The sequence below is a fragment of the Bombina bombina genome, chromosome 7, assembly GCF_027579735.1.
Source record: "Bombina bombina isolate aBomBom1 chromosome 7, aBomBom1.pri, whole genome shotgun sequence".
Lineage (NCBI taxonomy): Eukaryota > Metazoa > Chordata > Amphibia > Anura > Bombinatoridae > Bombina > Bombina bombina.
Genome location: NC_069505.1, coordinates 518,004,025 through 518,030,865, shown reverse-complemented (window position 1 = coordinate 518,030,865; position 26,841 = coordinate 518,004,025). Strand labels below are relative to the sequence as shown.

At 38.2% G+C, this 26,841-nt stretch overlaps 1 protein-coding gene across 1 annotated transcript in view; it reads left to right on the top strand.

Moving 5' to 3' along the window:
* The window catches only part of SPTBN4 (spectrin beta, non-erythrocytic 4), a 338,530-nt gene that overhangs the window by 230,177 nt on the left and 81,512 nt on the right, over positions 1 to 26,841 (top strand). The window contains exons 21-22 of the mRNA XM_053721767.1: positions 9,005 to 9,268; positions 22,468 to 22,692. Coding sequence (XP_053577742.1) covers positions 9,005 to 9,268; positions 22,468 to 22,692 — 489 coding nt within the window. The remainder of the gene's footprint in view (positions 1 to 9,004; positions 9,269 to 22,467; positions 22,693 to 26,841) is intronic.

Sequence of the window (26,841 nt, the reverse complement as noted above, 5' to 3'; positions counted from 1 at the left end):
CTAATAGTTACATTGTAGCTATCTTAGGGTTTATTTTTATTTTACAGGCAAGTTTGTATTTATTTTAACTAGGTACAATAGTTATTAAATAGTTATTAACTATTTAATAACTACCTAGCTAAAATAAATACAAAAGTACCTGTAAAATAAAACCTAACCTAAGTTACAATAACACCTAACCCTACAATTAAATACATTAACTAAATTAAAAACAATTAAATAAATTAAATTAAATTAGCTAAAGTACAAAAAACCCCGACTAAATTACAGAAAATAATAAACAAATTACAAGATATTTAAACTAATCACACCTAATCTAATAGCCCTGTGAAAATAAAAAAAAGACCCCCCAAAATATATAAAAACCCTAGCCTAAACTAAACTATCAATAGCCCTTAAAAGGGCCTTTTGCAGGGCATTGCCCCAAAGAAATCAGCTCTTTTACCTGTAAAAAAAAATACAAACAACCCCCCCAACAGTAAAACCCACCACCTACACAACCAACCCCCCAAATATTATTATTATTATTATTATCGGTTATTTGTAGAGCACCAAAGCTCCCCATTGCCCTGAAAAGGGCATTTGGATGGACATTGCCCTTAAAAGGGCAGTTAGCTCTATTGCAGGCCCAAACCCTAACCTAAAAATAAAACCCACCCAATACACCTTTAAAAAAACCTAACACTAACCCCCTGAAGATTGACTTATAGTTCTGAAGACCGGACATCCATCCTCAAGGAAGCGGCAGAAGTCTTCATCCAAGCCGGGCCGAAGTCCTCAACGAAGCCGCGAGAAGTCTTCATCCAAGCCGGGTGAAGTGGTCCTCCAGATGGGCAGAAGTCTTCATCCAGACGGCATCTTCTATCTTCATCCATCCGACGCTGAGCGGCTTCATCTTCAAGACATCCAACGCGGAGCATCCTCTTCTGCCGACGACTAACGACGAATGAAGGTTCCTTTAAGTGACATCATCCAAGATGGCGTCCCTTAGATTCCAATTGGCTGATAGAATTAGGGGTCAATAATTTTATTATAGTGTTTGCGATGCGGGAGGGCCTCAGTTTAACCTAGGGATTAATAGGTAGTTAATGGGTGTTAGTTTACTTTTTAGCACTTTAGTTATGAGTTTTATGTTATGGTGTTGTACCATAAAACTCTTAACTACTGACTTTTAAATGCGTAAGGACTCTTGATGGGGTAGTGTATACCGCTCACTTTTTGGCCTCCCAGGACAGACTCGTAATACCGGCGCTATGGAAGTCCCATAGAAAAAAGACTTTATGAAGTTTACGTAAGTCGTTTTGTGGTAAGGCCAAAAAAGTGTGCGGTGACCCTAAACCTTCAAGACTCGTAATACCAGCGGGCGTAAAAAAGCAGCGTTAGGACCTCTTAACGCTGCTTTTTTACCCTAACGCACAACTCGGAATCTAGCCATTTATTTTTTTATCTACTGAAACTGTTACATTGTGGAAATTTAATGTTTTGCCTAATGTTATTTTTCTTTTTCTGTTACATTTTGCGAGATGTCTCATTCTGATCCTGACTCTGATGTTACTGTAGAAACTATGATGCTCTGAAACACAATTCTACAAAGCTAAGTGTGTTCTTTTCATTATTGAGCCGTTGTTATTTTCTTCAGCTCAATTATGTGGCATTTATTTATCATATTTTATGCTAATGTTTCTATATGTACATTGACATTTACTGTTTTTACTTACTCAGTTCATATACTTGATTTCATCTGCAAACATCACATGTTATTGCTTTTATCATAAAAGGTTATGACTGCTATTATGCCTTTAAGTAAACTTACAAGGTCTTTTCAAAATTGTTAAGATTTAATTAATTTTGTTCTGACCGACAGCATACTTAAGTTTATTCTACTGATGAAGGTCTTCTTTGGACAGTTTTGTTAAAAATTCTCCTTATTTTTCATTTGAACATTCTTTGTTCAGGAAAATTTGTTATTTTTAGCTTTTAGGAGCCTAGTCCTCCTATTAACTATCACCTAGATTACGAGTTTTGCGTTAGAGGCTATGCGGTGCTAACGAGCAGTTTATGCTCATCGCTCACTTACAGACATTGCTGGTATTACGTGTTTTTGCTCAAAATCTCACTCCAATACCAGCGCTGCTTACGTTAGCGGTGAGCTGGTGTAACGTGCTCGTGCACGATTTTCCCCATAGGAATCAACAGGGAGAGCCGTCTGAAAAAAAGTCTAACACCTGCAAAAAAGCAGCGTTTAGCTCCTAACGCAGCCCCATTGATTCCTATGGGGAAATAAAATTTATGTCTACAGCTAACATGAACCCCGAGTCTAAACACCCCTAATCTTACACTTATTAACCCCTAATCTGCTGCCCCCGACATCGCCCATACCTACATGATATCATTAACCCCTAATCTGCCGCTCCGGACACCGCCGCCACCTACATTATACTTATGAACCCCTAATCTGCTGCCCCCAACATTGCCGACACCTACATTATATTTATTAACCCCTAATCTGCCGCCCCCAAATGTCGCCGCAACCTACCTACACTTATTAACCCCTAATCTGCCGCCCCCAACGTCGCCGCCACTATACTAAACATATTAACCCCTAAGTCTAACCCTAACCCCCCCTAACTTAAATATAATTTTAAAAAATCTAAATAAAATTACTATCATTAACTAAATTATTCCTATTTAAACTAAATACTTACCTGTAAAATAAACCCTAAGCTAGCTACAATATAACTTATAGTTACATTAAAGCTATCTTAGGGTTTATTTTTATTTTACAGGCAAGTTTGTATTTATTTTAACTTGGTAGAATAGTTACTAAATAGTTATTAACTATTTAATAACTACCTAGCTAAAATAAATACAAAAGTACCTGTAAAGTAAAACCTAACCTAAGTTACAATTACACCTAACACTACACTATTATTAAATTAATTCCCTAAATTAAATACAATTAAATAAAATTAGCTAAAGTACAAAAAAACACTAAATTACAGAAAATAATAAACAAATTACAAGATTTTTAAACTAATTACACCTAATCTAATCCCCCTAACAAAATAAAAAAGCCCCCCCCAAAAAAATAAAAAAGCCCTACCCTACACTAAATTACAAATAGCCCTTAAACGGGCCTTTTGCGGGGCATTGCCCCAAAGTAATCAGCTCTTTTACCTGTAAAAAAAATTACAATCCCCCCCCAACATTAAAACCCACCACCCACACAACCAACCCTACTCTAAAACCCACCCAATCCCCCCTTAAAAAACCTAACACTAACCCCTTGAAGATCACCTTACCGGGAGAAGTCTTCATCCAACCGGGCAGAAGTGGTCCTCCAGACGGGCAGAAGTCTTCATCCAGACGGCATCTTCTATCTTCATCCATCCGGCGTGGAGCAGGTCCATCTTCAAGACATCCGACGCGGAGCATCCTCTTCTTCCGACGGCTACGACTGAATGAAGGTTCCTTTAAATTACGTCATCCAAGATGGCGTCCCTTCAATTCCAATTGGCTGATAGAATTCTATCAGCCAATTGGAATTAAGGTAGAAAAAATTCTATTGGCTGATGCAATCAGCCAATAGGATTGAGCTGGCATTCTATTGGCTGATTGGAACAGCCAATAGAATGCCAGCGGTGTCTAAATAAATAGTTGTCTAAATAAAAGGCTGTATGTTTTACATATATCGTGCTCCTGCTTGATTTCTCACGGATCTGTTTCCGAGTTGTATTGGGGATCCTCTGATTGGTCCATATGTGACCTGCCTTCCCATCACGTGTTCGGACGTTACCACTGTGTCCTACGGGCGACTGCAAAGGTCCCGTATTGCTCTGCACAGCACTCCGGTTGTGCCGCAACATCTGATGAGAGGCTTTGAATTAGAGGCTCCATTTTTTATCACTGTGTAGCACAGACTATACTGCTCTATGTGGTGCCTCTGTTTATTATTTTCTGTAATTTAGTCTTTGTTTTATTTTGTACTTTAGCTAATTTTATCTAATTGCATTTAATTTAGGGAATTAATTTAATTATAATGTAGTGTTAGGTGTTAGTGTAACTTAGGTTAGGTTTTATTGTACAGGTACTTTTGTATTTATTTTAACTAGTTAGTTATTAAATAGTTAATAACTATTTAATAACTATTCTACCTAGTTAAAATAAATACAAACTTGCCTGTAAAATAAAAATAAACCCTAAGCTAGTTACAATGTAACTATAAGTTATATTGTAGCTAGCTTAGGGTTTATTTTATAGGTAAGTATTTAATTTTAAATAGGAATAATGTAGTTAATGATAGTAATTTTATTTAGATTTATTTAAATTATATTTAAGTTAGGGAGGGGTTAGTGTTAGACTTAGGTTTAGGGTTTAATAACTTTAATATAGTGGCGGCGACGTTGGGGGCGGCAGATTATGGGTTAATAAATGTAGGTAGGTTGCGGCGACATTTTGGGGCGGCAGATTAGGGGTTAATAAATATAATGTAGGTGTCGGCAATGTTGGGGGCAGCAGATTAGGGGTTCGTAAGTAATAATATTTAACTAATGTTTGCGAGGCGTGAGTGCGGCGGTTTAGGGGTTAATATATTTATTATAGTGGTGGCGATGTCCGGTTCGGCAAATTAGGGGTTAAAAAATGTATTTTAGTGTTTGCGATGTGGGGGGCCCTCGGTTTAGGGGTTAATAGGTAGTTTATGGGTGTTAGTGTATTTATTAGCACTTTAGTTAAGAGTTTTATGCTACGGCTTTGTAGTGTAAAACTCTTAACTACTGACTTTAAAATGCGGTACCAGTGTTGACAGGAGAGGGTCTACCGCTCACTTTTTGGCAGACTCGTAATACCGGCGCTATGCAAGTCCCATTGAAAATATAGGATACGCAATTTACGTAAGTGGATTTGCGGTATTTCCAAGTCTGGCCAAAAAAGTGAGCGGTACACCTGTACCTTCAAGACTCGTAATACCAGCAGGCGTTAAAAATCAGCGCTGGGACCGGCCAACGGTACTTTTTAAGACTAACGCACAACTCGTAATCTAGCCGTATGTTATTTTAAAATCTGGATTTTAAGATTTTAATTTGCTCCTGAGGTTTTTTCCTATTCCAAGGTACTATCTGTATTATGTTCTAAAGAATGGTTTATCCTGATTCCCTTTTGGGACTGTACTATTATTTCTATGGAAATTGGTACTTACTTTTAGGATTCTTTAGAGTTTGAATATAACCTTAGTAGAGCATATTCACGTACTGTTTATATTTTTAGCTCAGCTTTATCTGTGGCTGACATTACTGTTCTTTCAAACTTTTTGTTGTTGAACAGTTAGCATAAGCAGTTTCAGATTCTCAAGTATATAACTTTGTTTATTTACTTCTGATGTATTCATTTTATTATGTTTACTATATCTATTATTATGATTTCAAATATATTTTATAATCTCAATGCTTGTTAGGATAATAATTTGTTTGATTTCCATTATCTCCACTATTTCTGGAGGTTTAGAGTTTTTTTTTCTGCCCTACTTTTAGTCCGGTGATGTAGATCAGTTGGTGAATGTCCTGACTACAAACGCTTGTTCTAGATCCAAGGGTCATAGATGCATATCCCGGCAGGGTTAATACAGCCCTTCGGCCTTTTGAGGTCAATTTATTGGGTACCATTTATTTGGGTAATAACAACAACTGTTTTTATCAGCTGCTAATTTGGTTAATGTAAGCACTGAAAAAGCGTTTTTATGTATCCTTCTGGGAGAAAAACTCTATATAATTACTAGTTAGACTGCATGAAGGTGCGGTTCTCAAACCAGTCCTTCTGGTGGGGGGCAGATTTAATTGTTTTTGGATGAATTCAGTCCAAAATCTATATTATTCTTAGGGTTTGAATAGATTTTTAGAATGAAACCTTCAATGGGAAGATTCTTTCTTTCTCAGTACACTCTGTGAATTTTTTTCAGGAGTGATTATACCAGTTCTTTAGCAGGAACAGGGATTGGGTTTCTATTCAATTCTATTCTTTGTCCCAAAGAAGAAAGGTTTATTCAGTCCAATCTTAGATCTGAAGACTTTATATTGTTTTGTAAGAGTTTCAACTTCAAGTTGGCAACTATAAGCACTATTATTCCTTTTGTTCAGCAAGTTCATTTCATGTCCACTCAATTTTACAGGACGTTTATCCTCATATTTTATTTCATTCAGACCACTTTTGGTTTCTGAGATTCTCTTTTTTAGATAAGCTTTACCAATTTGTCGCTTTTCCATTTGGTCTAGCGACAGCTTTATGAATCTTATTTGGATGGTATCTTGGTATTAGCTTAATCTTTTCTTTTATTAGAATCTATCATGAAGCAACTAGTTTTGTTTCTTCAAGCCATGATTAGAGGATTTATTTTACCTAAGAGTTTCGTGATTCCTCAGACAAGGGTCACCTCTTTGGGTTTCTAGATGGATTCTGTGTTCATGACTTTGTCTTTATCAGACAAAAGTAAAAAGTAAATTGTAATTGGCGTTAGCCTGTCTAACTTACAGTTTAGAACATTCCTTTCAGTGGCTATGTGCATGGAAGTTTTAGGTCTCATAACTGCAGCATCGGACGTTTTCATCTGAGACCTCTTTTGCTTTGCATACTGAATCAATGGTGCAGGGATTGTTTTTGGATATCAGTTGATATTCTTAAATCCCAACGCTCAAGTCTTTCTGATTTGGTGATTAGTCTATCATTGTTTTATTCAGGGGGCCTCCTTTTGTTCGTCCTTCCTGGACTGTATTCTTAATGGATGCAAGTCTTACAGGTTGGGGAGCTGTCTGAGGGTCTCAGATAGCACAAGGGGTTTGGAAACTTCAAGAGGCGAGGTTTCCAATCGATATTTTAGAACTCCGTGCTATTTTCAGAGCTCTTTCAGGCTTGGCCTCTTTTAGGAGAGAACTTTTCATTTTGCTTTTAGACAGACAATATCACAACTGTGGTAAATGTCAATCATCAAATAGGGACTCACAGTTCCATAGCAATTAAGAAGTATCTTAAATACGCTCTTAGGTGGAATTCATCTCCTGTCTATTTTCTACGATTTATATCTCAGGTTTAGACATTTGGGAGGTGGATTATCTCAGCCGTCAGTCTTTACATCCGGGAGAGTGGTATCTCTATACAGATGTGTTTTCTCAATTTCCCAGGTACCTTTTCAGGTCCAGGGATCCTCAGGCGGAAATGGTGGATGCATTAGCAGTATCTTGGTTTTGCAACCTGGCTACATCTTTCCGCCTCTGTTTTTTTCTTCCAAGGGTGATCTCCAAGATCATATTGGAACAGTCTTATGTGTTTCTGATAACATCAGAATGGCCTCACAAGTTTGGTATGTGGATCTTGCTCGGATTTCCAGTTGCCATCCTTGGCCGCTTTCTCTTTGGCCAGCCCTCTTGTTTCAGGGGCCATTTTTCCATCGGGATCTTAAATTACTAATTTCAAGGTATGGAAATTGATTAGTGTTTAGTCATAGAGGTTTCTCTGACTCGGTTTTTATCACTATGTTGCAGGCTTATAAGTCTGTTTCAAGGAACATGTATTATCAGGTTTGGAAAACCTATATTTTATGGTGTTCTTCTCATAAATTCTCTTGGCATTCTTTTAGAATTCCTAGGATTTTACAGTTCCTTCAGGATGGTTTGGATAAGTTTGTCTGCAAATTTTTTGAAGGGACAAATCTCTGTTCTTTCTGTTTAATTTCCTAGAAAGATTGTTTAAACTTCCTGATATTCACTGTTTTGTTCAGGCTTTGGTTTGTATCAAGCCTGTTAATTTATTAATTTCTCCTTTTTGGAGTCTTAATTTGGTTTAAGGATTTTGTAGGCTCTTTCTTTTGAGCCTATATTTTATTTGAAGATTATCTACTTTCTTGGAAAGTGTTGTTTCTTTTGGCTATCTCTTCTGCTAGAAGAGTTCCTGATTTATCAGCTCTCTCTTGTGTGTCTCCTTATCAGATTTTTTCATCTAGATAAGTTGTTTTGTGGACTTCTTTTTTTCCTAAGATTGTGAATTTGAACAACATTAGTAGAGAAATTGTTGTTCCTTCTTTGTGTCCTAATCCTAAAGAATTATTTGAGAGTTCTTTACATTCTTTGGATGTAAACCTCTGCCATTTCTTTTGACATCCTGGTTAAAGCTTCTCTGCCTCAGAGATTTAAAGCTCATTCTGCTAAGTTCAGTTGCCATTTTTTGGGCTTTTTCAGAATGAAGCTTCGGATGATCAAATTTGCGAAGCAGTAATTTGGTCTTCTTTGCATACTTTTCTTGTTTTTACCATTTTGATGTATTTGCTTCTTCTGAAGCAGTCTTCGGTAGAAAAGTTATTCAGGCAGCTGTCTCAGTTTGATTCTACTGCTTTTGATTTAAGTTTTTTTTTAAAAAAAACTTAATTTTGGGGGGGATTTAATATCTCAGTGGAAATAGCTGTTGTTATTGTATCCCTCCCTTTCTAGTGACTCTTCTGTGGACTTACACATCTTGGGTATTTCTATCCCATACGTCACTAGCTCATGGACTCATATTGGCAAGAGTCCATGAGGCCCACCCTTTTTATGGTGGTTATGTTTTTTTTGTATAAAAGCACAATTATATTTCCAGTTCCTCTTTTTGTATGCTTTTTTTACTCCTTTTGTTATCACCTCACTACTTGGCTATTGGTTAAACTGAATTGTGGGTGTGGTGGGAGGTGTATTTATAGGCATTTTGAGGTTTGGTAAGCTTTGCCCCCCTCCTGGTAGGAATGTATATCCCATATGTCACTAGCTCATGGATTCTTGCCAATATGAAAGAAATTAATTTATCCGGTAAGTTCTTACATAAATTGTGTTTTTCTTAAAGGGACACTAAACCCAAATTTTTTCTTTCATGATTCAGATAGAGCATGCAATTTTAGCAACTTTTCTAATTTACTCCTATTATTATTAGGTCAGGGATGTTTTTATCTTGGGACATACGATGGACAACATGTTTGTGTTTGATTCTTTAGGAAGGCCGTCAGCTTATCCAGGAGAAACCTGAGCTGGCTGGTGTAGTGAACAAGAAACTAGAGGAGATCCGTCAGTGTTGGGTCGAGTTGGAGTCCAGCACCCAGGCCAAAGCTCAGCAGCTTTTCCAGGCCAACAAAGCAGACCTAGTGGTGCAGAACTATTCTGACCTGGGCAAGCGGCTCCATAGGCTTGAGGAACAGCTTCGGCCCGTGGAGCCAAATCTTGACATCTCCAGAGTCAACACTCAGCTAAAGAAATTAGAGGTAAGTCTAACTATGTATTCAACCGATTGACTATTAGAAAGTCATGAAATAGGCAATTTCTTACCAGAGGTCCAGCTATTCCATTTTCTATATATAGATCCCTCTCTGACATTGTATGGTTTCCATTTGTTTTCTTTTTATAAATTTGCTATTACCTATAATAGTATTGTCATGTTACCCATAAATATTTAGCTCAGTGTAAATATGGTTATGCTTACTGCCCCATATTTATCTTCATGATACAGTAGCGTTCAATAGAGGATCAAAGAAACATTCAAATCGTTCTAAAAATATAATGTTTGAGCACCAACGGACAGTCCACTTGAAAATTGTTATTGTTTCAAAAGAAGGATAATCCCCTTGCATTTTATCCAATTAGTGTTGGTTATTGCATAACCATTGTCATTCTCCACGGGAGTGAGCACAATATTATCTATATGACACACATGAACTAGTCTGACTGCATTCCAAGATTGTAAAAAGCTAAAAAAAAAAGTAGTAAAGCCGTTATTTATCTTTTTAAACAATAAAAAAATCAAGTAGACTGTCCCTTTAAAATTATTATTTTTTAAAATATTTTACAGGTTTTTTTTTAAAATGAAATGTTGCTATCCCTAAACGTATATTTGTTTTTTTGTTCTTATGCTTGGGTGTTATGTCATTTTGTACCAATAGAGCGGTGGGTGTCTTCCTTATTAGCCAATGAGCTTCTGTTCCATGGATCAGCTGTGCACAGACATTCGCTTCCTTCTAGTTTCAAGCTTAAAGGGATACTAAACCCACATTTTTTCTTTCAGGATTCAGATAGAGCAGGCATTTCTGAGCAACTTTCTAATTTACTCCTATTATCATTTTTTCTTTGTTCTCTTGCTATCTTTATTTGAAAAAGCAGGAATCTAAGCTAAGGAGCCGGACCATTTTTTGTGCAGGACCCTGGATAGCACTTGCTGATTGGTGGATACATTTAGCCACCAATAAGCAAGCGCAACCCAGGTGCTGAACCAAAAATGGGCCAGCTCCTAAGCTTTACATTCTTGCTTTTCAAATAAAGATATCAAGAGAACAAAGAAAATTTGATAATAGGAGTAAATTAGAAAGTTGCTTAAAATTGCATGCTCTATTTGAATCATGAAAGAAAAAAAATTGGGTTTAGTATCCCTTTAAGTTAAACTGCTTTTTCTTTACCTTCAAGGTATATGAAAGTCAAATGTTCATTTTCATGTTTCTCCGGCATTTTGTAGCAAGTATCCCTCCAGGCATGCGTGTACCTAATTGCAACATGTAACTATAATTAGGTTAAAGAAAAGGGACAATTGTCCATAGCGCAGCGTGAGACAAATAGGTCAGATATAGTTTACTGTCTTTATGCGTGTATTTTAAAATCTAGTTTCACTGAATGCAAATACAGCAAATCTTAGGAAATATTAGATCAACAAAAAAATAAAGCAACTTCCAGAGAAATAAAGAAAGCAACTTACACACAACCACAGCACACATATAGTTCTTTAAAAGGACAGTGTATTGTAAAATGTGTTTCCAATCACTTGAGTATAAAATGTATGAGAAAACCATCCTTCGGTATTATTTTGTATATGAAATAGCTGGTTTTGTTTTCTTGAAAACACAGCCCATTAAAATGGGCTGAGCCTTCAGGGGAACCAGATCTCCTTTTTTATCACTTTCTATACACACACATGCTTCTATATCTTATATCTGTCTGTATTCCAAAGCCCAATTGAAAACTAACATTGTCTTACTTATCTCTCCTACACCCTGTTGGGAGTGCAATTTCTTCTGCTGGTTGTGTTTACATAGTTTTTCTATTGTAATTAAGTATTACAATTTTCAGTGCAGATGTGGATACCACAGGCAAAATCAACTATTCCAAATACCAAACTATAGGTAAAGGAGCTATTTGTAGGCATTTTAATACACTCCATCAGGGAACAAATAGAATGGGAGACATTTTTACAGTACACTTTCTTTTTAATAATATGTCACTTGCATTAGAAAAAAAAACATGATGGGGGAACTTATATTCTTGTTACTATATTTCGTTATCTAACTACATCACATACGAAGCTTATCAGGTTCGCTTCTTTGTGGTATACTTGGGAATTGAACCCTTTACCTGGAACATTCCATTATGGCAGATTTTTTTATTTCATAAGATGATGAGAGTCCATGAGCCATCACATGTAGGATTAAATACCAGTCCACTAGGAGGAGCCAAAAACACCCAATGCAGCAAAGTTTTTAATCCCTCCCACTTTCCCAGCATCCCTTAGTTTACCTCCAGAAAGGAGTGAGGTGAGTTTTGAAGTGCTGTTGATAGGGTGCATGAAACCCAAGAAAATATTTCATGATTTTAGACAACTTTCCAATTGACTTCTATTATCTCATTTGCTTAATTCTTTTAGTATCCTTTGTTGAAGAAACAACAATGCACATGGGTGAGCCAATAACATGAGGCATATATGTGCAGCCACCAATCAGCAGCTTCTGAGCCTACCTATGTATGCTTTTCAACAAGGGATATCAAGAGAACAAAACAAATTAAATAATATCAGTAAATTGAAAAGTTGTTTAAAATCACCGGCTCTAGCAAAACCATGAAAGAAAAAATTAGATTTCTTGTCCCTTTAACTCCAGTTCTATCAAATGTCACTAACCAGACATGGAAAGGGAAAGTGCTGGAATACCCCTTGTCAATGCCCCAGGTACCCCTGGGTTACTTTTACACAGGTTCAGAAAAAAGGAGACAGAGCATGCAATTAAAACAATTCCAATTCACTTCCATTATAAAATATGCTTTGTTCTCTTGGTTTCTTTTGTTGAAGGGTACATCTAGGTAGGCTCAAGAGTGTGCACATAATTTTAGCACTCTGTGGCAACAGTGTTTCCAACAATCTATATCATTGCTGCAAAACATTGTTGTAAGCACTGCTGCCATAGTTACGTGCGTTGTCATTTTAAGTCTGATTTATCCTTTGTCGGACGGACATGATCCGCCCGACATTGATAAATGCTGATAGCATACGCTGTCGACATTTATCATTGCACAAGCATTTCTCGTGAAATGCTTGTGCAATACTGCCCCCCCTTCACATTCAAGGCCAATCGCCCGCTAGCAGGGGGTGTAAATCATCCCGATTGGATCCGATCAGGCTGATTACTGTCCGCCACCTCAGAGGGGGCAGACGAATTAAGGAGCAGCGGTCTTATGACTGCTGCTTCTTAACTTATGTTTCCAGAGAGCCTGAAGGGTCGCGCCAAAAACTGCTGCATTCGCAGCATAATAAATCGGCCCCCATGGGGTTAATTAGTGGAGGTCTGGCAGACAGTGGCGAGATTGCGCTATTGCTCAATACCTCAGGGAGTGAGATCCGAGACTTCTTAGGACACATGACGCTCTGGGTACATCTGTATCATTAAGCGGTTAAAAAAAAACAAAAATGTTCTACCAGCTAAAACTTTTAGAATTATTATAAAATGTTAAGAAAATACTGATAAAATTTAAATTATAACTAATACGGAAGTACCAGTTCTTGCTGGTGTTCGCAGGCTGATTAGGGAGATTTCTATTGGTAGAGAAGAATATGCCGCTTTAATCCTGACAAGAACAAGGACAAGCATGCTATTTTTAATAAATAAAAGACGTTTTATATTATGAAATGTCCACTTGTTCAACCAAAATTGACTGTAGTGTCTCTGTAAAGGGACAGTCTACTCCAGAATTGTTATTGTTTAAAAGATAGATAACCCCTTTATTACCCATTCCCCAGTTTTGCATAACCAACACGGTTATATTAATGCACTTTTTACCTCTGTGATTACCTTGTATCTAAGCCTCTACACTTCCCCCTTATCTCAGTTCTTTTGACAGATTTGCATTTTAGCCAATCAGTGCTGACTCCACTTGCGTGAGCACAATGTTTTTTATATGAAACACATGACCTAACGCCCTCTAGCTGTGAAAACGGTCAATTGTCTTCAGATAATTGGCGGCCTTCAAGGGCTTAGAAATTAGATTATGAGCCTACCTAGGTTTAGCTTTTAACAAAGAATACAAAGAGATCAAAGCAAATTTGATGATAAAAGTAAATTAGCAAGTTGTTTTTAAATTACATGCCCTATCTGAATCATGACAGTTTAGTTTTGACTAGACTGTCCCTTTAAGAACCATATTATCTTCTTGTGTCTCATTAAAGGAATATCGAAGTTCAAAAAGAACATTTTCATATTTGTTGCTGTAGCTCCATGGCAACACTGCACTACTGGAAGCTTCCTTAACACATCTGGTGAGCCAATCACAAGAGGCATACGTGTGCAGCCACCAATCGAGCCTACCTATGTATGCTTTTCAACTAAGGATACCAAAAAAATGAAGCAAATTTGACTTTCATTGCCATTTAAGGTTCAATTGGAGATTCTTTAGATACAAAAAACAATTTGTAGAAGTCAAATGAATCGATCATCTGTGTCACTGTAACATCTCATATTCATTTACATTTCACCACCTATAAAGTTGCAGATTATTGGGGGTGGGCTATAATACATAACAGGACCCAAAAATGACCAATTCTCCCCTTTTAACAGCATGTTGCAGATAACATCCGACCATTCATCAATGTGCAGTTTGTAACCCAACCCAAAACTGCATGAATAAGGGGTATAGTAGTTTTTTTTCTGTTTTGTTCCTTTTTTTAATTCTCATCTTTCATTCCCACCTCTTTTTTGTACTGTGTCCTATCACAATTCACCTTGGCTTGATCTGCTTTCCAACTGAAATCATTTATCTCTTGTTTACGTCTAAATAAAAAAAAAAAGTATTTTTCGTATATTTGAAAAGCAACGCAAATTGATTCTCGCTATTAAGCTGACTCAGTAATACTTTTCAAATCTTATTAGATAGACAAGATTGTAAATCAATGATCAAAGCTTTTTTGCTCCGCTTGAGGCAGAAAAAGAATGTTATATATAGATGTAAACAAACTCAAATGATTTCTGATGTCTTATGTCTCCTCTGTCTTTTCTTGGGCAAGAGGTTTTATGTTCTTGTTTACAGATGATTTGAGGGAGCCTTACGAATTATGGAATAAGCATATAGATGTGTTTACAGAACGTCTTCTGCTTAAAGGGATATGAAACCCAAAATATTTTCTTTTATGATTCAGATAGAACATATAATTCTAAACAACTTTCCAATTTACTTCTATTATTAAATTTGCTTCATTCTCTTGTTATCCTTTGCTGAAGGAACAGCATTGCACTACTGACAGGAAGCTGAACACATCTAGCTATCCAATCACAAGAGACAAATGTGTGCAGGCACCAATTAGCAGCAGCTCCCACTAGTGTATGATGTGTGCGTATTCATTTTTTAACAAGGGATACTAAGAGAACGAAGCACATTTGAAAATAGAAGTGAATTTAAAAGTGTCTTAAAATGACCTGATCTATCTGAATCATGCAAGTTTAATTTTGACTTTCCTATCCCTTTAAAGGGATATGAAACCCAAAATATTTTCTTTCAGGATTCAGATAGAGCAGCAATTTTAAGCAACTTTCTAATTTACTCCTTTTATCAAATTTTCTTTATTCTCTTGGTTTCTTTATTTGAAGATGCTGGAATGTATAAGCTTAGGAACTGGCCCATTTGTGGTTCAGCACCTGGTTAACGCTTGCTGATTGGTGGATAAATGTCGCCCCCAATCAGCAAGCGCTACCAAGGTGCTGAACCAAAAATGAGCCAGCTCCTAAGCTTACATTCTAGTTTTTTTTCAAATAAAGATACCAAGAGAACAAAGAAAAAATGATAATAGCAGTAAATTAGAAAGTTGCTTAAAATTGCATGCTCTATCTGAATCATAAAAGTTTCATTTGGACTAAAACTCCTAAAACAGTCATGGCACTCCAGACGTTCCAGAACTACATTTCCCATGAAGCTCAACTGTACTTCAGATTGCATTATGGGAAATGTAGTTCTGAAACAGAGAGTACCAAGGTTCGCCATGACTGTGCTAGAACAGCCAATCATAAACCTGTCCATATAAATGTGGTATGAATAAGCATTGTGGTTCACTGGTGTAGAAGGAGCAAAATAAAAACAAATTTTATACTGCAAAGCTATTAACTCTTCTGTTCCCTTAGATGGTTTAGAATTGTTTCTGCTCAGTTAATTATAATTTATTAATCAGTTTATTAAGTAAACAGATTTACATTAATTTCTGGTTTAGCACCTGGGTAGCGGATGCTGATTGGTGGCATGCAATTTAAAAACTAATTTCCATCTAAAGGGGAGGAGAGTCCACAGCTTCATTCATTACTGTTGGGAATTAATAACCTGGCCACCAGGAGGAGGCAAAGACACCCCAGCCAAAGGCTTAAATACCTCCCCCACTTCCCTCATCCCCCAGTCATTCTTTGTCTTTTGTCACAGGAGGATGGCAAAGATGTGCCGAAGATCGGAGTAGTCTCTTATGGAGGGTAGTACTCTTCACAGTGGGACTGGAGTTTTAATTAGTCCTGTCAGCCTTTCAGTGAGAGCCTGGGCGAAAGTTAGAGTCCGGAGATTCAGGGAGAATCTTTCCATCCCGACTCATATTAACAGCTCCACAAGCAATCAGCGTTGACGAGTTTCGCTGCCTGCTTTCTGCACTCAAGTCCATGTCAGGAGCGAGGCTACTAACCTGTCACACTTGAAGGGCCGTGTTCCTGTTCCACGGCGTAGATTCTGGTAAGATCGTTCCATTTTTTTATTCATAATGATAGCATGGAAGACAGTGTGACGTATTTTATCTTTAAAGAATCGAGGGTTAATATTCCTGGAAAGGGGATTATTGAACAGGGGGAGTATTGCATGGTCCTTTTTTGTGCATTTTGTCTTTAGTGCAGGGGCGGTCCTGCCAGGCATTCCATGTGACCGGGTGTGCCTATCTCTCTTTCTCTGTTGATCAGCGGCGCAGGAGACAAAACGGTTTGTGTAGTCCGGGTCCTAGGGGATGATGAGTGGCCCGGCCATTGGAGGTATAAAGTTGCCTATTTATAAGTTAAGCTAGTCCGTAATAAGAGCGCAAGCTATGGAGGACTCTGACGCGTTAGAGGGTTCTCCCTCTTTAACAAAGTCTCATTCCAGTGTTTATAGTGAAGAGGTTCTGGTAGATCAGCCTGCTCAACTATTTTCCACATGCCTTGATAAAGTTACAACATTTAAATGTAAACGGATGTCTAGTACTACTGAGCCGTCCACCTCTGAGGGGTCCTCTTCCCGTGAGGTGCATTCCCTGAATTCATCTCCAATTGAATATGCAGCGCCCAGGGGTTCAACTGTTACTCCTTCGGGAGAGATTCGTTTGCCGTCAGTCATTGCAGACCAACTGGAATCGGCGGTTTCGAAAGTGATCCATGCCTTACCACGTTCTGCTAAGCGCAAGCATAGGGTGTATCATGGTGGCCCGGTCCAGAGTCATTATACGATGACAAGGCCCACTCCGACTCTTCAGAGGAGGCCCCTTCTGGGTCGGAGTCTGTGTCATTTAAACCTCCAGCTGCAGAGGAGCCTGATTTTAGGTTTAGGATGGAGAATTTGCGTTTTTTGCTGAGGCAGGTGCTTGCTACTCTGGAGGTTCCGGAACCTTAGATTCCGGAGGAACCTTCAATAACTAAGCTAGATAAGGTATACGAGGACAGGGTAGTACCTCAGATTTTCCCGGTTCCCGTTAAGATGGCTAATATTATTAAGAATGAATGGGAGTGATTAGGTTCTTTCTTTTCCCCTTCTTCTTCCTTTAAGAAACTGTTCCCCGTTCCGGACTCTCAGCTTGAGCTGTGGGGTACCGTCCCTAAGGTGGATGGTGCTTTCTCTACGCTCGCGAAGCGGACAACTATTCCGCTCGAGGATAGTTCATCGTTTAAAGAGCCCATTGATAAAAAGCTGGGAAACATGTTAAGAAAGATGTTTCAGCACACAGGGTTTGTTTTTTAGCTGGCAGCAGCCATTGCGGCGGTTGTTGGAGCTGCAACATATTGGTGTGAATCCCTGTGTGAAATGGTCGAGGGAGAGACTTCCATCAACGAGATACAGGATAAGATTAAGATGTTGAAGGTTGCCAATTCTTTAATCTGTGATGCCAATATGCAAAATATTCACCTAAACGCTAAGGTGTCAGGTTTTTCAGTTTCAGCTTGCAGGGCTCTGTGGCTAAAGTCTTGGTCTGCGGACATGACCTCTAAGTCAAGGCTGTTGACCCTGCCTTTTCAAGGAAAGATCCTGTTCGGTCCAGGATTGGATTTGATCATATCCACGGTTACGGAAGGCAAGGGAGCTTTCCTACCGCAGGATAAGAAGGCTAAGTCTAAGGGATCTACTTTTTGTCCCTTTCGTGCGGACAAGGCGCAGCTCCAGCAGCCCGCCGCAAAAGCAGTCCAGTCCAAGGGAACTTGGAAGCCGGCTCAATCTTGGAACAAGTCTAAGCAGAGCAAGAAGCCCACCGAGATGAAATCGGCATGAAGGGGCGGCCCCGACCGGTCTCTGGACCAAGTAGGGGGCAGATTATCTCTCTTCTCAGAAGCCTGGTTGCAGGACCCTTGTATTCTGGAAGTGCTCAACCAGGGTTGCAGGATAGGGTTCAGATCCCATCCGCCTAGGGGCAGATTCTGCCTGTCAAACCTGTCTTCAAGACCAGAAAAGAGAGAGACCTTTCTAGAGTGTGTGAGAGATCTCGCCTCTCTCTGCGTTATCGTAACAGTTCCCGAAGCAGAACAGGGTCTAGGGTATTATTCCAATCTTTTTGTGGTTCCAAAGAAGGAGGGCACGTTCTGCCCGATTCTGGACCTAAAGTGTTTAAACAAGTTTCTGAACTTTCCGTCGTTCAAAATGGAAACAATCAGATTTATCCTGCCCATAGTTCAAGAGGGACAGTTCATGACAACTATAGACTTGAAGGACGCTTACCTTCATGTGCCAATTCACAGGGACCACTTCAAGTTCCTAAGATTTCCAGTGTGGCCCTTCCTTTTGGTCTGGTGATGGCCCAGAGAGTCTTCACGAAGGTTCTGGGGGCGCTACTTGCAGTGGCCAGATCCAGAGGCATTGCTGTGGTGCCTTATCTGGGCGACATCCTAGTCCAGGTGCCGTTGCTCAGTCTTGCAGAGAATCATTCGAGGGCATTTCTTCTTTTGCTCCAATCTCACGGTTGGAAGATCAACTTCGAAAAGAGTTCCCTGGTTCCCAGCAACAGGGTGGAGATCCTGGGCACGATAATAGACTCTATGTCCATAAAAATCTTTCTCACAGACCAGCGACGCAGGAAGATTGCGTCCACCTGTCTTGCCCTTCAGTCCTCCTCAAGACCCTCGGTGGCTCAGTGTATAGAGGTGATCGGGCTCATGGTTTCCATTCACCAGGTTCCATCTCAGACCTCTTTAATTGTGCATGTTGAGACAGTGGAACGGCTATCATTCAGATCTATCACAGCAGATATCCATGGATGCTTATATTTGGAACTCCCTCTCATGGTCGATCCATCCGGAGCAACTGTCCATGGGGACATCCTTCTTTAGACCGTCCTGGGAGATTGTGACCACGGACACAAGTGCCATCAGGGGCTACAAGGAGCTCGCTAACAATGAGGGAGGTGTCTCAGATCTTGGAGTGGGCGGAGTCCCACAGCTGCTCGCTCTCAGCGATTCACAGTCCAGGTGTGGACAACTGGGAAGCGGACTTTCTCAGCATGGAATCCTTCCATCCAGGGGAATGGTCTCTTCACCCTGAGGTGTTTGCGGAGATTTGTCTCAGATGGGGAATGCCGGAGATAGATCTTATGGCGTCTCAATTGCAAGCTATCCTGATACGGGTCGAGGTCCAGGGATCCCCAGGCAGAGCTGATAGATGCCTTAGCGGTACCTTGGGGGTTCAGCCTAGTTTACATTTTTCCACCATTACCACTTCTACCTCGTGTAGTGGCATGCATCAAACATGGGCGAGCTTTGGGCCATTCTGATTGCTCCATAGTGGCCGCTGAGGACGTGGTTTGCGGATCTGGTGGGGATGTCATCCTCTCCGCTATGGAGGTTACCCTGTCGCAGGAATCTAGATTCTCTGAGGCTGACTACGTGGAGCTTGAACACCTAGTCTTGGCCAAGAGAGGCTTTTCTTAAAGTGTGATTGACACTCTACTTTAGGCAAGGAAGTCAGCCACTCGTCGCATCTACCATAAGGTGTGGAGGACTTACTTGTCCTGGTGTAAGAAGCATGGATATCCTTGGCACAAGGTGAAGGTATCCAGGATTCTGTCCTTTCTCTAAAACAGTTTGGAGAAGGGTCCCTTAAAGGGACAGATTTTGGCTTTATCCGTCTTGTTGCATAGGAGGCTCGCTGAGCTCCCTGACATTCAATCTTTTGTTTAGGCTCTGTCTAGAATCAGGCCTGTCTTTAGACAGTCTACTCCTCCATGGAGCTTAAACTTGGTCCTTAGGGTATTGTAGAAGGTTCTGTTTGAGCCTATGCATTCCGTTAACATTAAGATTTTGTCCTGGAAGGTTCTCTTCCTGTTGGCTATTGCATCAGCACGCAGAATATCTGAACTGGCTGCCTTGCAATGTGAGCATCCTTATCTGGTTTTTAATGTGAATAAGGCTGTGCTTCGCACGGGTTTGGGATTTCTTCCCAAGGTGGTGTCTAACCGTAACATCAATCAGGAAATAGTTGTTCCTTCTTTGTGTCCTAACCCTTCTTCTTCTAACGAGAGGTTACTTCATAACCTGGATTGGGTTCGTGCCTTAAAGTTCTATCTTCAGGCTACGAAGGATTTCAGACAGTCTACATCTCTTTTTGTGGTGTATTCAGGGAAGCGCAAGGGGAAGAGGGCCTCTTCTACTTCTTTGTTCTTTTGGTTCAGGGGCTTGATTCATTTGGCCTATGAGACAGCGGGACATAAGCCTCCTCAGAGGATCACGGCTCATTCAACTAAAGCTGTGGCTTCGACTTGGGCCTTCAAGAATGAGGCCTCTATGGAGCAAATTTGTAAGGCGGCTACCTGGTCCTCCATACACACTTTTACAAAGTTTTACAAGTTTGATGTTTTTGCATCTGCAGAAGCTGTTTTTGGGAGAAAGGTTTTGCAGGCTGTGGTGCCCTCAGATTAGGGTCCGCCTTTACCCTCCCGGTTTCATTCAGTGTCCTCTAGAGCTTGGGTATATGTTCCCAACAGTAATGAATGAAGCCATGGACTCTCCTCGCCTTTAGATGGAAAACATAAATTATGCTTACCTGATAATTTAATTTCCATTGAGGGGAGGAGAGTCCACAGCTCCCGACCGTACCTCCGATGGGCGGACATAAATTTAATTCATCTTCTGGCACCATTTATACCCTGATATTTCTCCTACTGTTCCTTGTTCCCTCGGCAGAATGACTGGGGGATGAGGGAAGTGGGAGAGGTATTTAAGCCTTTGGCTGGGGTGTCTTTGCCTCCTCCTGGTGGCCAGGTTCTTAATTCCCAACAGTAATGAATGAAGCCGTGGACTCTCCTCCCCTTGTTGGAAATTAAATTATCAGGTAAGCATCAATTATGTTTTTTTTTTACCAATTTACTTCAATTATCAAATTTACTTAGTTAAATTGGTATCCTTTGTTGAAAAGCAGTTAGTTAGGCTCAAGAGTGCATTACGTGAAACTAAATGGCAGCAGTGTTTCCTGATATGTATCGATCCAGGCACGTGCATGCTACCTACCAAGGTATGCTCTTTAGCAAAGAATACGACAAGTACAAAACAAATAATTTGATAACAGAATTTATTTTAAAAAATTAAATTGTATACTCTGAATCATGATATATATATATATATATATATATATATATATATATATATATATATATATATATATATATATATATAGCTCACAGAAAAGTAGAGAGAGAAACACTTGCCGCAATCATAGGCACCTTTTTGAAAATATTTTTTTACTGGAGTTTTGCAAAAGGAAAATTACATCAAAATCAAATAAAATTATGGAAACCAACTGTCATTGATATATGCTAGTTTATCAAATCCTGCACTTAAAGGGACCGTCTGCAATATAATTTTTATTGTTTAAAAAGATAGATAATCCCTTTATTACCCATTCCCCAGTTTTGCACAACCAACACAGTTATATAAATACACTTTTTACCTCTCTGATTATCTTGTATCTAAGCCTCTTCTGACAGCCCCTGATCACATGACTTTATTTATTATCTATTGACTTGCATTTTAGCCAATTAGTGCTGTGTTGTGCTGACTCATAAATAACTCAACGGGCATGAACACAATGTTATCTATATGGCCCACATGAACTAGCGGTCTTCTGTTGTGAAAAGCTAATAAAAAAGCATGCGATAAGACCTCTGTTGTGAAAAGCTAATAAAAAAATTGTGTGATTTAAACCTCTACATTTCTGCCTGTTTCTAAGCCCTTACAGTTGGCCGTCTGTAGTGGCTTAGAAACAGGCAGAAATTTAGAGGTTTTAATGTTATAAAGTGTATTAATATAACAATGTTGGTTGTGCAAAGCTGGGGAATGGGCAGTAAAGGCGTTATCTATTTTTTTAAACAATAACAATTTTAGTGTTTACTGTCTCTTTAATCCCAATGTTTGCCAGGGGGTATCCGAGTAGTTATATCCGAAGCATTAAATGAGAGGCATGCCCCGCTAGTTGGTCTCTACTGTGAGAGTCCATAAATAGTTATGTAATAGAACCACGCCACTTTCAGGTGCCTAGTTTGATGTATCTGTCACCATCACTGTGGTTCGCGCTTACCCAATTCCAACTATTTCCGCTTCATTAATTCATATATCACGCTGTCCACAAAGCATTTAAAGCAGGATAGAAGCGTCTGTGAATATGGGGTCCCAGGTACCTCACAAGTGTCTGAATCTAGGCCATTGACTACAAAAAAAAAAGAAAGAATGCCCCACCAAAAAATATATGTTCCTCATAATCATTGTTTTGCCAGTGCCAGCTTTTTATCACTCTAGAGGTTCTTTCAGAAATCTGAGCAATGGAACTGATCATTAACTGCTATGAAATTATCTTGTTGTCTGTTTTTGGAAAACATGTTTTCAGAAGGTTTAACAAACTTTAAGTGGGTGAGATGTGGTGTAGTGGTCATCTCTCCCAAATCATTTTTGATCTGAGCTTCTTCTTTCCAATGCAGAGCATGGAATCACAAATGGAGGAGTGGTACAAGGAGGTAGGAGAGCTTCAAGCACAGATTGCAACTTTTCCATTGGATGTGGCAAGCCAGGAAGCAGTAGAGGAGAAGCAGAATGAGGTAGGAACAAGGATCGTGCGTCTTATTGAGCCACTGAAGGAGAGAAGAAGAATCCTGCTTGCTTCCAAAGAGGTGCATCAGGTTACCCGGGACCTTGAGGATGAAATTGTGAGTATCATAAAATAAATCACAATGGGTTTATAGTTGATGTTTTGTTTATACAGGTTATCTTTGTGTAGAGATGCAAAAAATATATTTTTGTTTATTCTTGTAGAAGATGAGAGATGTAGATGAGATCTTGTAAAAGGATATAGCAAGAAATATTTTTAATTCATATATTTTTGGTTTTCTTATAAAGGAGAAAAACTAGATTTATTGCAAACATATGTATTATCTGCTATGAAATGTCTTATCCATATATCTATGAATGATCTACAAGTAATGATGATTCTAAATGATACTAGATAATTAAACCTGAACAGGATCTGCTCAGAACAACTTTTATAAACTAGAAGAATGGGCAGGAAAGTAGCATAGGAGGTATAACTAAAACAGATGTTCTGTCTATAATCTAAACCATACAAACATATTCTACTTGTAAGGTAAATACGAATATCATCTGTTTGTATCTAGAACAATTTTTTGAACGAAACAGTTTACCCTTAAATTCTCACCATTTCTTTTACCTCCTTCAGAGAAAACCTGGGGGCAGATAAAGTTGGTACACTTGGAATCGTGATATTATTTGTTTTTATAGACAGTAATAATTTATAGTGCAGAAAAAGGCTAGTTAAATAAATACATGCATAAAAAGTGGCACAGGCACAAGGGAACATCTTTAGTTTAGTGTGTTTTTAATAATGTCCATCTTGGAATGGTGCAAATCCAAAAGGGGCAGAGCAAAAGCCATGTATGGGTTAAATTTAGCATCCCTGCAGGCAAACAGGTTCGCAAGTTGTGAACCTGTCCACTTGCAATCACCTTTTGCTATTTTTTCATTGCACAGTGAAATGTATTTTTCCACTAGAGGATTCTTATTAAAAGTATTTTATATTACTCCTTTGTGTTTGTTTTTGTATTTGAAATAGCTGTTTTTGCCAAATAAAACCATCACCTGCTATTCTCCAGGACATGCCCATAACATAACAAGTAAAGAAGACCTGCTAATGTTTTCTATGTTGGGTAATGAAATGTTAATACAGAGATATGAAACCCAAAATGTTTCTTTCATGATTCAGTTAGAGGGGCCGAATTATGAAGCTGCGAATGCATCAGTTTCCGCACAAGCCATGAGGCTCGCCAGAAACATAAGTTAAGAAGCAGCGGTCTTAAGACCGCTGGTCCTTAACTCATCCACCACCTCTAAGGCGACAATTATCCCGATCAGATATGATTGGGATGCTTGACAAGAATCTGCAGGGGGCGGCATTGCACATCAACTTTTTATAGCTAGTTTTAGGAAAGATATTTTTGCGCTATCAAAATTAAAAATGACTGCTGAGATCTAATGTAAAGGGGATAGAGGAAAAAGCATCACATATATAAAATAAATTAAATTAATTAGAAGGGGTATCGCTCTTTAAATAATGCAAGTTTTCATTAGGGACCATATTACAATTCACATATAGAGCCAAGCCTTGTTTAACACTGATTCTATTTTCAAACAAGTTGATACAGTTTTAATTATACACATTTGTTTAAAAATTCCATGAAATAACACACATATAAAAACTGATGAATCAACACACGTATACAAAATAATGAAAAAAGATACTCAAATGCAATCTCGGAGTCCAAAGAATATTGCAGTCTGCATAAGGTAACAATGTTCCCTTTCTTAAGTTGAAAAACAGGCTATGTCATCCAAGCCGTCTTTTTCCAGAAGTTGACTCAGGAAAGCTTAGATCAGGTCCGTACAGCCACCCGATCCCAGATCTCTTTGCTGTAAAGACGAAGCCCGCCAAGCGTCTGCGATATTGCGGTTAGAAGCTGGTCTAGATGCAGTGAGTCTGATTTTCCAGACTACAGAAGCCGTATAGGCTCAAAAACAGCAGCGCATTTCGGATTTCTCCTTTGTCAAGCTGATAGTTACCAGTACAGATACGGCTCCTTAAAGGGACATGAAACCCACATTTTTTCTTTCATGATTTAGAAAGAGCATACAATTATAAACAATTTTCTTATTTACTTCTATTATCTATTTTGCTTCATTCTCTTGAAATTCTTTGCTGAAAAGCAAATCTAGATATGCTTAGTAGCTGCTGATTGGTAGCTGCACATAGATGCCTCCTGTGATTGGTTCACCGTGTGCATTGCTATTTCTTCATTAAAGTATATCTAAAGAATGAAGCAAATTAGGTAATATAAGTAAATTGGAATGTTGTTTAAAATTGTATTCTCTTCCTTAATCATGAAAGAAAATGTTTGGGTATAGTGTCCCTTTAAATAACAGGATTTCATAAGAAAAGGTGTGGTTTAAATGTTAAGATCATTTCAATATAATCTAAAATTACAAATAGAAACTTCTTATTAGAGCCTAATATGTCAATGTAACTTTTTTTTTTTTTTAAAATATTTTACAATTGACAACTTAGAATTTCAAAGCGGTCTTAACGGTAAAACGCACCTTCCTTTTCCAATTTTTGGAATACAGATTTCTGCTAATTTTAATACCTTAAAAACAGTTAAACACATAAACAATAGAATCTCATACTACTATAAATGTTAAAGTTATTGGAAAAGTTAAAATATTTTGGGGGGAAATAAAATGACAGTTATCTATTGAGAAAGTGTGCTTAAAAAGATGTTATAGGCATATAAAATTTATTTAGGTGGAATATGATTTTAACAATATTAAAATTCAAAGTGACAATAGGGAGAGAAAATATTAAAATTCATCTTAAATTTGGAATAGGTGATATTGTTATTGTTTCTATCTCAGAAAGCTCCCTAAATCGAAATCTATATTTAACCCTATAGGGGTCGGCGTATTTAGCTCAAAAATCCACTTGGCTTCTAATCTTAAAAGTGCATTATGTGCATCTCCTCCTCTCCAATTTTTTTGTAGCTTATCTATAAAAGTAGATTTAAAGAATTTTAAATTCCCCCTATTATGTTTAAAATGTTTGGGGACAGGGAGGTCTTTATTTCTTTCTTCGTTCATATTTTCAATTGATGAGATGTGTTCCCTTATACGGTCCCTTGCTGGTCTCTCTGACTTCCCCACATATTGTACCCCACATTTACACTCTAATAAATAAATTAAATTTTTATCAGTACATCTATATGTCCCTTTTATTTTATATTATTTGCCTGTTGATTTGGAAGTGAAGGTCTTTTTCTTTTCTGAATGCTTACATGATTTGCACGAGATAGAGGGAAAAAACCCTTTTACATAATTTCTTAATAAATCTCTCTGTCTTTGCATATTCTGCTTCTTTTTTAGATCTGTGGGAACTAAAATACTTTTTTACATTTTTTTATTTTTTTTATATACTATTTGAGGATGGTTAGATAAAAGTGGTCCTAGTATATCATCTTTTTTTCAGAACATGCCAGTGTTTTTTCATAATTTTTTCTATTGTACGCTGATTACAATTGAAGAGGTAAGAACAGTGTGTCTTTCTTTGCGTCTTTTTTCTCTTGGGATTTATTATATAGCAGAACTTCCCTAGACTTATTCATACTTTGTTGCCTATCTGTTTCTATCGTTTCTGGGCAATATCCTTTTTCTTCAAATTTTCTAGCTAAAATTTTCCACTGAGTTATGTAGTCTTCAACACTGCTACAATTTTTTAGAATCCTAGTGAACTTTTTGGGATATTTCTTTTCCATTTGTTTAGATGACAACTGGATGCATGGATGTAATTATTTGCATCTACAGGTTTAAAGTAGGTTTTTGTCATAATCTTATTATTTTCTATCCTTATATCCAAATCTAAAAATGTAATTTGTTCTTTGCTACTTACAAATTAAAATTTTAAATTACAATTATTGTTATTCATTCTTGAGACAAACCATTCCAATTCTTCCTCATTCCCCTTCCAAATTATAATAATGTCGTCTATATACCGTTAATAGAGAACCAAGTTTGCTCCCAAGTCAACTGAGTCTAGGAAAATGTGTTCCCAGAGACCCATGAATAAATTTGCGTAACTGGGAGCAAACCTGGTTCCCATAGCGGTTCCACAAAGTTGCAAGAAAAATCTATCATTAAAAGAAAAGAAATTGTGCTTCAGAATATATTCAATACTCTCTAAAATAAACTGTTGTTCTACTTTAATTGAATTATCCTTCTCGAGATAGAATTTTATGGCC